We start from the raw sequence: 13466 nt of genomic DNA, 5'->3' as shown, positions 1-13466 counted from the left end.
ACATTCTATTAATTAAACTGCTGGTTTAACTATTATGTATGCCAACCTTTTAGATTGCCTCTACCTTTTCAAATGACTGCTGTTGAGTGACTTAATGATACAGGAACTGGTGAGTTTGTCACTGTTTGTTATACGGTGCTAAAAGTGTGTTGTATGTGGTTCTGTTAGCCGGTGCTGGCGCTGGCTGTACTTTAATCATACTGAGTTTGACTATATATATACATTTTGTGCCTATTTAAATGAGGAATACATTAATTAATCTTAATATTGTTATTGAATTATGAAGTCAACTACTCTTTGATTCTGAAATGTATTTTGAAGCTATTTATTGATATTTGTCTATTTATAAGAGTACTCTTGCTGATTGTTAAATTATTTATATTGCTATATGCGGTATTTATTGAATCATGTACATGATGAAACAAATGAATTGAGATTTATTATGATAATATGATGACTATTATATTATGATTATGGTGATATAGTTGTGATGCTTGGAACCAGAGTGATGTATTAATTGGTCATGTTTTGTACAGGCCAGGTTCTGTGTATTGATGGCAAGCCACTAGGCCCAACCTGATGCTTCGGAGTGCATGCATCTACCGGTGTGGTAGGAGGCACCGCAGCTGCGTACACACACACTCTAATTGACATTTACACACACTCTGAGACATTTGCACAAACCTTGGACATGTTTCACATCCACACATTGGTACTGATCTTATGAACTTGTGCTATCATGGACTCCTTGGACTCTGCCTGTCTCGAGGGTTGTGTTTTGTGAATCACTGCTGCTTCAAGCATCCTTTTATGGTTGAGAGAATTCTGAGATCGTTGTATGCTCATAAATAACTTTGAACTGAGTACTACCTATGTGCACATGTAAATATTGTAAATACTTGTTGTCCTATATGTAATACAACTCACAATTGCAATGCAACCTTGACTCTATGTGTCATTGAACTGCACCTTTTCCTCCTTGAGCCAAACTAGACTCTTCTGATACTGATGTACTATTTTATCTATAATTGTAGCAAGTTATATATGCTACACTTTGGTACCGAAATTGGTACCGAGAACCGTGGATTTTCACTGGTATCGGTACCGAATACTGAAATTTTGGTACCGTGACAACACTAGCATGATCCTTTAGAAATCATTCTAATATGATGATTCATTCTCAAAGTTGGAAACAGTTCTGCTGCTTAATATTTTTTCAGAGCATGTGATACTTTTTTAGGATACTTTGATGAATAAAAAGTAAAAAAAACAAAAAAAGAAGCTATGTTTTTAAAATATAAATATTTTGTAATAACAATATACACTACTGGTCAGTAATTTGGGGTCAGTAATTTTTTTTTCTTCTTTTCAAATAAAATCAATACTTTTATTCAGCAAGGATGTGTTAAATTGATAAAGTTATAGTAAAGAAAATATATTATTAGAATATATATTCGAATTTTTTTTTTATTTTGAATAAATGCAGTTCTTTTCAACCTTTTATTCATCAAATATATTAGACAGCAGAACTGTTTCCAACACTCATAATAAATCAGAATATTAGAATGATTTCTAAATGATCATGTGATAGACTGATGTTACATGTGACACTGAAGGCTGGAGTAATGAAGCTGAAAATTCAGCTTTGCATCACAGGAATAAATTATTTTTTTAAATTATATTCAAATAGAAAACTATTATTTTAAGTTGTAATAATATTTCACAATATTACTGTTTTTTTCTGTATGTTTGATCAAATAAATGCAGGCTTGATGAGCAGAAGAAACTTCTTTCAAAAACATTAAAAATAGTAATGTTTCCAATGTAATGTACTGTATACACACACACACACACATATATATATATACATATATATATATATATATATATATATATATACACATATATACATATTAGGGGTATAACGGTACGCGAAAATCACGGTTCGGTAGGTACCTCGGTTTTAAAGTCACGGTTCGGTTCATTTCGGTACAGTAAGGGAAAGAAATGCAAACATTAAACTGCAGGTTGTTTATTACTATAAACTTTTTTTAACAATTTGTTTACAATTTGTATTTTTTTAAATACTTTTTAATAAAATATATATAAAATAAAAAAATAAGAAATAAAATACTGCTGCAAAGTTCTCCACTAAATAAAATACTCTCAGTCTCAAACCAATATCATATAATAAAATATAATGAAAAATATAAATAAATAACTATGATTACAGTGCAGCATTACCAATCCCAGCTTGTAGGCCTGCTCATATTTAAAAAATATATATAACTTTTCCAAAGTGTAAAGTGCAGCATCAACAGTTTCAGTTTTTAGACCTGCTCAGATTTCGTTATTGCGTTGGACCGATCGGAATTAAGAGCAGAGGTCTGTTTAAATGCCGTAGGGAGCTGCGTATGAATTACAATCGTTTTTTTCCTAGTTGTAGTGATGTTCACACTCGCGTGATGCCTTTTGAAAACCTTAGGCCGGTGACACACTGGCATATTGCGCCTGTCAAACATAGTCTATTTTGCCGTCAATACTGTTGACGGTGTCCTTTATCAGTAGGCTTTATATTTATGCTCAACATGAAGTATAGATATTGTCGTGAAGACAAGATCCTGGTCTGTCGGCGCCCTCCCTCTATGTCACCTACAGTAGCAGCAGCGCGCCAGCGCCGCGTCAGGCACGATTCTGGTGTGTATAGACACAGAGAACGCGAAGCAGGTGTCACGCAAGTGACAAACAGCAGAAACGCCACGCTCACGCCACGCAGCCAGTGTGTCACCGGCCTTAGAATCAGCTGCAGGGCGGGATTTGTGCTGAACGCGGAGACTTTCGCCACTTAATATGTTCTTTTGGAAACACGAAAATGTATATGTTCTGCAAACAAAATATTGCATTCGGTCATTCGGTACACACGTGCACCGTACCGAAAGCCCTATACCGAAACGGTCCGGTACGAATACACGTACTGTTACACCCCTAATACATATACATATATATAGTTGTTAACATCTTTCTACCCTAAAAATAAGAACAGGTAACTCTGAAAGTCTTACTATTAATCCGATCTGAAACAAATATTATATAAAATAAATAAATGTTTGTTTATCCAATTTAAAATGTAATCATAATTACATTAGTTTTAATCAACTTTAGATGCAGGAAATTATTCTAAAGCGGTACCTTTATGTGCTGGGCTCTGTGTGGCAGGCTTTGAAGGAGCTGGTACAGATGCTTTCTCCTTCTCCTTCTCTGGAGGACCCCTATCATCTTTTTTATTCTTTTTATGCTGTTTCTTCTCTTTCCTAAGACGCTGCTTTTCTTCTTTGGTCAATTCCTTACCTTCACCCTATAGATAAAAAGAAGGGAATCACAGTTTGCATGATTTTAAATAATCTGGTGTCAGTGTTAATGTCTCTTAAAACCTAGTCTGCATTTTGGGCAACATGGCACCATGCATGTCTGCTGAGAATGTGGCTATGATTCCCAAAATGCTGTCCAGATAAGGCAGCTCACTAGGGATTGAGACACAGCCATTATGACCGTCATATTTCATAAATAACAAACAAAAACACATTTTATACATTAAAATACAATTAAGTAAACTATGGATATTGAAGTTATAGAAAATAGAGACTTGACCTACCTTAGCTCGAATAATTTCTTGCTTTTTTTCATCTTCCTCTGTGACACACGTAAACACATATTTTTAAAACATATTCAAAGTTACAACTGCTCTTGCATGAACAATAGTGGTAGAAAATACTAATTTACGGAGAAGTCCGTATACATTTGAATTAATGTCTCTGGTGACAGAAATTCTCGACACTGTCTATGCTTTGACAAAGTTATTTCATCATGTTGGCTCTTTCGATCTTTACCAAACTAAAGAATGTTCCACAGAGACTGAGTTCGTCTTGCAGACACATCCAGTTACACATGCAAACAATAGGGAACATCGCAACCGTGTCTATGTAACGTGAGTCTGATTTCAATACAAGTTCAAAATGACAAAAACCGCATGATGTAATTTCCACTGTGCATGTGTCATCATGGCAGAGTGAAGCAGCAGCAACAAGAGCTCTCCGTTAACGACTATAAACGACTGCTTACGTACATGTTTAATTCAGTAACAACTCACGTTTAAAAAGCTTCAGTCTGTGTATTTTACCTGTAGCGTGGTTGATGCTGTCAACCTGTCTCCCAACCGAGTCCGCCATGTTTCATTCCTTCGTGACTTCGCGCTGGCAAACTGATGTGAAAAGCAGTCGTGATGAATTACGCCGCCATCTAGCGATTGAAATGTGTGAGCTGACTTTTCTTTCTATTATGTAGCATTTATGAACGTATGTATCTATTTTATTTGTACAAGTGGAAATAGCCTAAGCTGCTTGCATAACAATAAAATAACGAGTAACGTTACAGTAAGTTACTTGTTAACATAGTTTTAGATGGTGTAACACCGTTCCCAAACGAACACCAAAGATGATAAACTTCCGGTCAACCTCTTTTATGGAATAGAATGGAGGAAACACATTCGCTTACAACAACAACACGTTCTCGTCGTTTCGAAGAAAAAAAAGGTAAAAAACAAAAACATTATTGTCAGAAGTGGGATTCGAACCCACGCCTCCAGAGGAGACTGCGACCTGAACGCAGCGCCTTAGACCGCTCGGCCATCCTGACATATTACATGTGCTGACGTCATCACTTTTTATAGTAATAACAGTGTTATAACTGTGTTTTTATACATTTAACCTTTTTGATGACATTTTATGAGTTCAAATATTGTTGTTTGTGACCTATGATTAAGTTATGCAATTAAAGATGCTATATTAGATTAATTTAAAGTATTTAAGCTATCAATAACTTAAGAAATTAATTGAAACAAGCGTCCTAATGAAAAACAGTCACTAACAACACTATTTCAATGCATCAAACACTAAACACGACTAACCAAGAGGACCAACGGCGAAATAGCCAAGTTAGGTTCTCTGTTAAGAGTTTTAAACTCATATGTCGCTATGTGCTTACTTCTGTACATTTTAACTTAACAGTTAAACGTTACCTGTAACTAGCATCGTTGATGTTGTCAACCTGTCTCTCGTCCGAGTCCGTTATATTTCATTTCCAAGCAACTTTTCGCTAGTAAACCGAGTCTGAAAATGATTTGGAATCAACTACGCTCAAATGTGTCACCTTTTACACAAACGGTTGCCTTTCACTCAAACTTTCACAGGGTATACTGGTTGAAGACGATACATCTTCGTTTCAAAGCGCTCCAGAGCCCTCTGCTGGTCAAAGGAATCTAAATATAATGCTAAAAAGCAACAGCTAGAAACAAATGTTTGGAAATTACGGTCACGTGAAATTTTTACAGGGGTTAGTCTCAATTCTTGTATAATTATATTTATATACTAAAGTAATATTTATGCTTCTCTCTCAGGTAAATTCCGAGTGGGGGTTCAATCTTAAACTGGCTAAAAGGCTATGATTTCATAAAAAAAGAGCGCTGCACGTTTCTGTGTCACAAGGTGGCGCTTTAGACGGCTTTAAAGTGATTCTCAATCAATGAATAGCACAACTTTATGACAAGCTGTTGCTCATCAACTCGAGTTTATGAATTATGACATTTATATAATATATTTAAGACCGTTGTAAGCATATTTTATCACCTCATCTGAAGGAACAGTCCGCAATAGTAGAGACACTTCAAAATAAGAGTCTGTGTATTTCAGGCTTGTTTATAATTAAAAATCACTAGTACATTTTTTACGGAGCCCCGCACATGACATGCAGGAGAAAATATCAGGCTAAATAGTGTGCATGATTTTTTAATTAGTTTCCTCAATGTACTAAAACGTGCATAAGTCTACCTTCCCTCGATTTACTATTTCGTTCACCCGATTTATAAATTGTGCGCACGATTAACTAGTAAATCGAGGGAACGCAATAGTAATCGTGTGCACGTTTTAGTACATTGAGGGAACGAATTTGTAAATCGTGCGCACAATTTTTTTTTCTCGCATGTCATGTGCGGGGCTCCGTATTTTTTTAACACAATACATTTTATTTAATTTAAATCCATTTAATTCATAGGAAACTACTGTGTTTGGCTGGGACGTTTCCCCACAAGACAAAAAGTCAAAGAACATTATTTGATACATATTCAATAGATTTTACCCTTTCACTGAGAGACACTCCATGAGAAAAGCAAACTCGATCATTTGAATGCTGTAACAAATCTTTTATATTTAATGTTTTAATTTTTAAATCCACAGCTTTCCAAAATAACAATACATTACAGCAGTCAGCAGGAGAAAGAAAGAGGTCCAATTTAGACACTCTAGTAGCACATAGCCAAGTGCATAAATATCTGTAAAGATAGGAAGGGCGAGGAAGCAAATGCAAGTGAATGTAGTTTTAATGAGTAGATAAATGAACAGAAGAGAACCAGCAGGAACAGGATGGAGAGAGATGAAGTCACATGTGGCCAGGAAGTAGCGGTGAGATGAGACAGCAGGAGAGCGTGATGCAGGAACTGAGATGAGCGATCCGGTGGAGAGGTGAGTGGATGGGGTTCCAGAAGAGCTATGATCCAACGTAGTGAAAACATGCAGAAACAGGGTCGAGAAACCAGGCATGTAACAGGGAGCTTCATACAACGATCTGTCAAACAAACCGAAAAAAGGGCAATAAATAGGGAGCAGATAATGAGTGGCAGCTGAGGCTGATGAACAATTAACAGAGACGCCCATGAAATGATCAGTGCAGACGAGAGACACACAAAACTCCACCCACATAGTGATCAACAGAGACGACGGTTTTACCAACCGTGACAATATCTTAATACAAATATATTTTTAATACTTAATATTTTAATACTTTTTCTCATAAAAATGATTCTTAATACTTAATACAAATAACTAAAACAAATTCTAAATATAAATAATGCTGCTTCAAGGGATGGAAAGGCCACTCATGTCAGTCTGCTCAACACGAAGCTGACTGGAGACAGAAAACAACAGAGTGGTCCTGACAGGGAGTCGTTTTTGGTTGTTTTTCCATGTCTTACTGAACCTGAAACATAAATCAGTGTTATTAATCAAAATACATTACATTTAGAGCAAACTTGACTTTTAAATTTTAAATGTTTAAAATGATTATATGAAGAAGAAGGAAAAAAAAACATTTAGCAAATCTTAGACTCTTAGTACCATAAACCAGTCATGAAGCAGCATCTCCTCCAGATTAAGTCTCTGCTGTGGATCAGGCTGCAGGCAAGAGCAAATCATCTGGCAGCATTCTGTTCAAAAAGATGAGTGAGGTGTCTGATTGTTAACTTGACACCGTTTTATATTTAGATCGTATATTTTTATGATTAGAGCTCAAATTGTCAGTCTTCGTTCTATGATGAAGATCTCACCTTTTGACAGGTCAGGGTTGGACCAGACGTTCTTACTGCCCATGTGCAGGTCTTTGTCTTCTGGAAGATACCCGCACACCATCACAAACAGCAGGAACCCTAATGACCAAACTGTCGCCGGCTTTGCATGGTACCTGCCGTCGACATTAAACTCCGGTGGACAGAACATTGCTGTGCCTAGAGGGAAGAGATTTTATATTTAATGCATTTATACAGTTTCAGTGAGCTAAACAAGCTGCTAGCAAACATACCATTGAAGGCCACGTAGGCAGAGTCCTTCATGAGCGTGCCGCACCCGAAGTCGATCAACTTGACCTCCAACGTGTCGGGGTTCACTAGGAGGTTCTCCAGTTTTATATCTCGATGGAAGACTCCACGCTCGCAGCAAATCTTAGTGGCATGAATGACCTGAGACATAACATTTCGTGCCATCTCTTCATTGAGCCTTCGTTGGAGCTTCACAAAACTAAACATGCTCATGCTTGGCACGGGCCGCTCAAAGACCATGACATAGTGGTCCGGGTCATCCTGCCAGTCCAGCAGCTTAATTATCTGTCGAACACGGGGGCCCTTATTAGCCATGAGTGTCAGGCCAATCTCCATGGGAAGGTGTTTGGGATGACCAGGCTAAAAGTAAAAAGTTACATTAACATGAATATAAGATTTCAGAAATGGAAACAGTTACTGAGAAGCAATAATATACAAAGTGCAGGCTACTCACAACTCTTATATGTGGCATATTTGGAGTCTTTTCAGCAATTTTCACAACCACCTGAGCAACAAAGCAAAGAATAAACAATAAGCATTTGCAAAGAGGTCATTCCATTCATAAATCTGAGTAAAAATAAATGAATAAATAAATAAACCTTAAGGCCATCCTTGCAGCGAGTCCCTGCATGTACATAGCTGTAGCTTCCTTCACCCAGCTTGGAGCCAAATTCATATCGCCAGAAAATGTGGTCTATTAGAAGATAAACAAAAGTAGATAGAATGAAATAAATTTTTATGCATTTTATCATTTATAATAACATTTTCTACTTCACAAACATGTATTATCCTTACTGTTGTCCGGCTCCTCCGCTTCATCATCTTCAGTGGAGCTAACTGGAGCATCGACGTCCTGAGGTTGGAGGACGCCCTGCTCCAGCTGATCCTCAGAAGCGGGAAGGACTTCAGAGACTGGAGCTTCTCCATGATCACGAATCTCTACAATTTGCTGTAGAGAAGTCTGGTCTACAGAGGGGAATACCAATAGTATGAATCCAGTCTGATATGAATACACTATTGCTTACTCAAATTAGTCAAATCTTTATTTACGGCACTTTTGAAAAAATTGTGAATGTGATAATTGTTTTATAGATTATGGCAGTAAACTTACCCTTGACCAGTTCTGCTTTGTCATCTTCAGCAGAATTTACTGGAGCATCGACGTCCTGAGGTTGGAGGACGTCCTGCTCTAGCTGTTCCTCAGTGATGGGGACTTCAGAGACTGGAGCTTCATGAAGATCACAGATCTCTATAATGTGCTGTAGAGATGGCTGATCTAAAGAAGGGAATACCAGTAATATTTATAAAATATTGCATAATCAGATTACAGAAGTTTTTCAAGGGCTCTTTTTTTTTTAAATTAAACATCTCCAAACAATGTAAATTGATTTGTTTCTGAATAAAAGTGTGTACTGATGGGTTTGGTAATGACAGATAACAATCCACTGGGAAAGTGAGAATTGGATTATGGCAGTAAATTTACCCTTGTCCAGCGCTTCCACTTTGTCCTCTTCAGTCAAACTAACTGGAGTGTGGACGTCCTGAGGTTGAGGGACGTCCTGAGATTGAGGGACACCCTGAGGTTGAGGAACGTCCTCCTCCAGGTGTTTCTCTAAAGCTGGGAGAACCTCAGAAGCTGGAGCTTCTTGATGATCATAGATCTCTACAACAGGGATGTGTTGTAGAGAAGTCTGATCTAAAGAGGAAACATTAATAACATAAGTTAAAAATTATGATGAGTTAAAAGTATTGAACAATTTATTTTCTGTAGACAATGTAAACCTATTTTTTTTCTGAATCAACTTTTTTTTTGTTATGACACATATACAAGCTATATATAATGTGTCTACATAATTTATATAGAATTTTATTTCAGTTTAAGTTATTTTAGTAACTTACATCAAGTTAACTAAGTGAAAATAAGAGATGTTGCTTTGGTAACATTGTTTTAAATATTTGATTTAATTTCAGTTGACATTTATTTTACAACCCGAATTCCGGAAAAGTTGGGACGTTTTTTAAATTTTAATAAAATGAAAACTAAAGGAATTTCAAATCACATGAGCCAATATTTTATTCACAATAGAACATAGATAACGTAGCAAATGTTTAAACTGAGAAATTTTACACTTTTATTCACTTAATTAGCTCATTTAAAATGTAATGCCTGCTACAGGTCTCAAAAAAGTTGGCACGGGGGCAACAAATGGCTAAAAAAGCAAGCAGTTTTGAAAAGATTCAGCTGGGAGAACATCTAGTCATTAATTAAGTTAATTGATATCAGGTCTGTAACATGATTAGCTATAAAAGCTTTGTCTTAGAGAAGCAGAGTCAAGATGGGCAGAGGCTCTCCAATCTGTGAAAGACTGCGTAAAAAAATTGTGGAAAACTTTAAAAACAATGTTCCTCAACGTCAAATTGCAAAGGCTTTGCAAATCTCATCATCTACAGTGCATAACATCATCAAAAGATTCAGAGAAACTGGAGAAATCTCTGTGCGTAAGGGACAAGGCCGGAGACCTTTATTGGATGCCCGTGGTCTTCGGGCTCTCAGACGACACTGCATCACTCATCGGCATGATTGTGTCAATGACATTACTAAATGGGCCCAGGAATACTTTCAGAAACCACTGTCGGTAAACACAATCCGCCGTGCCATCAGCAGATGCCAACTAAAGCTCTATCATGCAAAAAGGAAGCCATATGTGAACATGGTCCCGAAGCGCCGTCATGTCCTGTGGGCCAAGGCTCATTTAAAATTGACTATTTCAAAGTGGAATAGTGTTTTATGGTCAGACGAGTCCAAATTTGACATTCTTGTTGGAAATCACGGACGCCGTGTCCTCCGGGCTAAAGAGGAGGGAGACCTTCCAGCATGTTATCAGCGTTCAGTTCAAAAGCCAGCATCTCTGATGGTATGGGGGTGCATAAGTGCATACGGTATGGGCAGCTTGCATGTTTTGGAAGGCTCTGTGAATGCTGAAAGGTATATAAAGGTTTTAGAGCAACATATGCTTCCCTCCAAACAACGTCTATTTCAGGGAAGGCCTTGTTTTTCAGCAGGACAATGCAAAACCACATACTGCAGCTATAACAACAGCATGGCTTCGTCGTAGAAGAGTCCGGGTGCTAACCTGGCCTGCCTGCAGTCCAGATCTTTCACCTATAGAGAACATTTGGCGCATCATTAAACGAAAAATACGTCAAAGACGACCACGAACTCTTCAGCAGCTGGAAATCTATATAAGGCAAGAATGGGACCAAATTCCAACAGCAAAACTCCAGCAACTCCTAGCCTCAATGCCCAGACGTCTTCAAACTGTTTTGAAAAGAAAAGGAGATGCTACACCATGGTAAACATGCCCCGTCCCAACTATTTTGAGACCTGTAGCAGAAATCAAAATTGAAATGAGCTCATTTTGTGCATAAAATTGTAAACTTTCTCAGTTTAAACATTTGCTATGTTATCTATGTTCTATTGTGAATAAAATATTGGCTCATGTGATTTGAAAGTCTTTTAGTTTTCATTTTATTAAAATTTAAAAAACGTCCCAACTTTTCTGGAATTCGGGTTGTATTTAAAGTAACAAAAATGTTTTGGTTGTCTGTAATAGTCTAAAAAAATAAAATGTCATTTCACTTGTGATCTTTAAGCTCTCACTCTAAAATGTTTGGGATGATAATCTTTTTTTTTTTCTGGTCAAGTTATTTTTCTTTTGTAGATTTTTGCTTATAAACTATCTGTAGGCTACACAAGAACAACAAAAGTTTCCCTAATGAAGGAAATACAAACCTCTATCATATGTTATTTTACCATCGGTAAGTCCCCGATACGACCCCGCCTCACTTTGGTACACTTTCTCAGACTTAGCCAGGTCGTATTTTCCAGTTCTTCGGCGAAAGAAATTAAGAAAAGATCTACAAAACCTCCTCTTAATTCTCTCTCGTCTCCCTGCCTCCCTTTCCCTATCAACTATCTCATCAGCACCACCAGGCGTCTCATCAAGAGGGCGAGGATGCCCGTGGTTTTCCACCGTGATGGTCGTGTATTTGAGCAGCACACAGGTTTGGGGTGCGTGTACACGCTCCACTTTACAGGCTTTCTTCAGTCGTGAAAACAGTCCCATGATAACACAGTTTTTTTCACTCTGAAAAAACAGATTACTCCAAAACTTCAACCAACAAAATGTGCAAGTGACTTCAAAGCCTTTAAGATAGGCGACACGTTCTAATTGTTATGTGACGTCACAGGGGCTCATACGCAGATGAAACGATTGGGAATGCGTGACCTGTTCCTTTTGAATAATAACATTAATATCGATAACAACGTTTGCGTGTTCCGTTTTATAGGCCATTAAGTTACAATTATATCAAATAAATAAATGAATACATACAAATTATATGTGGAAAAATATGTAGCTAAAATGTAATCAATGTTTGTTTCTAAACTATTACTCGGATATTTGTATATGTAAAAAATATATAGCCTATTGGTAAAGATACATGACTCAGCTGTTTATTTAAAACATTAATACATTAAACACAATAATAAAAATTTAAAAGTTGAGTTGGCATCTTATCACTTTATTTACACATCAATTCCACCTCGGGATATTTGGGGAAAATACCTTATGAGTTAAAAACACTGAATACATACACATTAGGCTTTATACATTTGAATAAAGTTAACTAAAAAATCAACACTTGTTGAATTAACATTAAAAATGTCTAGCTAATATGGGATGTGTTTTGAATGAAATATATATATATAAAAATTTATAGAAGTGTGTGTGTTTGTGTGTGTGTGTGCACACGTGTGTACACCCTACACAAAAATTTTGTGAAATGGGTGAGTTGGGATTTACAGTGTATTGTCTTCTCAAAATCAAATCCACAAACAGTTACTGTTTTGGACTGTTTTCACTTATAAGCAATGCCTGATCTGTGCTTGGAGTGGTGTGGATTATACTTATCAGACTCTCATTCTGATTGGACCAATTCACTGAAGTAGTTTGTAATATTTTAGTAAAAGTTTTGTTTTGATACTGTGTTGTCATTATAACGAAGAACCAATTGAGAAACACTGTCCTACACAATTAATTCATGTTTCTAGTTTAAGAATAGTTCATGAAACAAAGGTAGGTGTCTGCCTGCTTCTGCTGTACTCTATTCAATGAACCACGCAGATCATTCCAGACTCTGGGTATAATTCATAAACAGTCGGAGATGGAGTGGCCTTGCTCTTCTCCTCCAGCACCTGTCCGGTAAAAACACTGCTTGTCCATCTGACACACACACACACACACACACACACACACACACACACACACACACACACACACACAGGGACAATGTGCATAATGCAGGTACAGACAGACAGACTATTTTAGTGCATTTATATTTGTTTTATTTCTGCTAATGGAGAGCTCAAACATAAATAAGGTACAAAAGAAAACTCATTTTTTTTACCTTCATCAGCCAGTAAAACAAGGCACTTACTGTAACATTTTAACGATTTAGATCATTAATTCTTATTATATTCTAATATTTTTCACTGTAAATTTTTCTAATAATAAAATGCAATAATTTAATTATTTAATCATTTATAAAATATAATTAAATAGACTATTTTAAATACACATTCAAAACAATTCAGAAAGAGCACAAACTAAGCACCCTTCTTTTTCACAAGGGCAATGAATGACAAGCTCAGGGACCGAATTATTTTTCTATAAAGAATAACTAATTACTATTAAGAAGGAGAAAA

General features: G+C 36.7%; 2 protein-coding genes and 1 non-coding gene across 9 annotated transcripts in view; all 3 read right to left on the bottom strand.

The window, feature by feature from the left end:
- The window catches only part of LOC132092575 (translation initiation factor eIF-2B subunit delta-like), a 28518-nt gene extending 23378 nt beyond the window's left edge, over window positions 1–5140 (bottom strand). For 2 of the 6 annotated variants that reach the window (XM_059498860.1, XM_059498859.1), the window contains exons 1-3: window positions 4178–4645; window positions 3653–3690; window positions 3190–3355 (exon numbers count right to left, since the gene is read on the bottom strand). In XM_059498860.1, the coding sequence (XP_059354843.1) occupies window positions 3190–3355; window positions 3653–3690; window positions 4178–4226 (253 nt within the window). In that variant the 5' untranslated portion in view covers window positions 4227–4645. Of the gene's footprint in view, window positions 1–3189; window positions 3356–3652; window positions 3691–4177; window positions 4646–5074 lie in introns of those variants that run through there. The other 4 variants (XM_059498858.1, XM_059498863.1, XM_059498861.1 and 1 more) reach the window with 3 other exon arrangements.
- Window positions 4610–4692, bottom strand: trnal-cag (transfer RNA leucine (anticodon CAG)). The gene has a single exon. It is a non-coding gene; the product is annotated as a tRNA-Leu (tRNA).
- Window positions 5141–6331: 1191 nt separating the features above from the next.
- On the bottom strand, window positions 6332–9416 carry LOC132091901 (serine/threonine-protein kinase pim-2-like). Of its 2 annotated transcripts, XM_059497987.1 has the most exons (9): window positions 9183–9416; window positions 8811–8975; window positions 8495–8665; window positions 8299–8393; window positions 8154–8204; window positions 7684–8059; window positions 7433–7609; window positions 7224–7312; window positions 6332–7086 (listed from the first exon to the last, which is right to left on the bottom strand). In XM_059497987.1, exons 5-9 carry the CDS (start codon window positions 8169–8171, stop codon window positions 7078–7080), a joined length of 669 nt encoding a protein of 222 aa, XP_059353970.1. In that variant the 5' UTR covers window positions 8172–8204; window positions 8299–8393; window positions 8495–8665; window positions 8811–8975; window positions 9183–9416; the 3' UTR covers window positions 6332–7077. The 2 variants fall into 2 exon arrangements, with proteins under 2 accessions (XP_059353970.1, XP_059353969.1); XM_059497986.1 differs by having other exon boundaries at window positions 6332–7312.
- Between the last annotated feature and the right edge of the window lie 4050 nt (window positions 9417–13466).

Source organism: Carassius carassius, chromosome 18 (genome assembly GCF_963082965.1).
Source record: "Carassius carassius chromosome 18, fCarCar2.1, whole genome shotgun sequence".
In the NCBI taxonomy this organism is placed as follows: domain Eukaryota; kingdom Metazoa; phylum Chordata; class Actinopteri; order Cypriniformes; family Cyprinidae; genus Carassius; species Carassius carassius.
The sequence above is the reverse complement of the archived record's forward strand: the minus strand, read 5'-3'. Positions and strand labels throughout refer to the sequence as shown.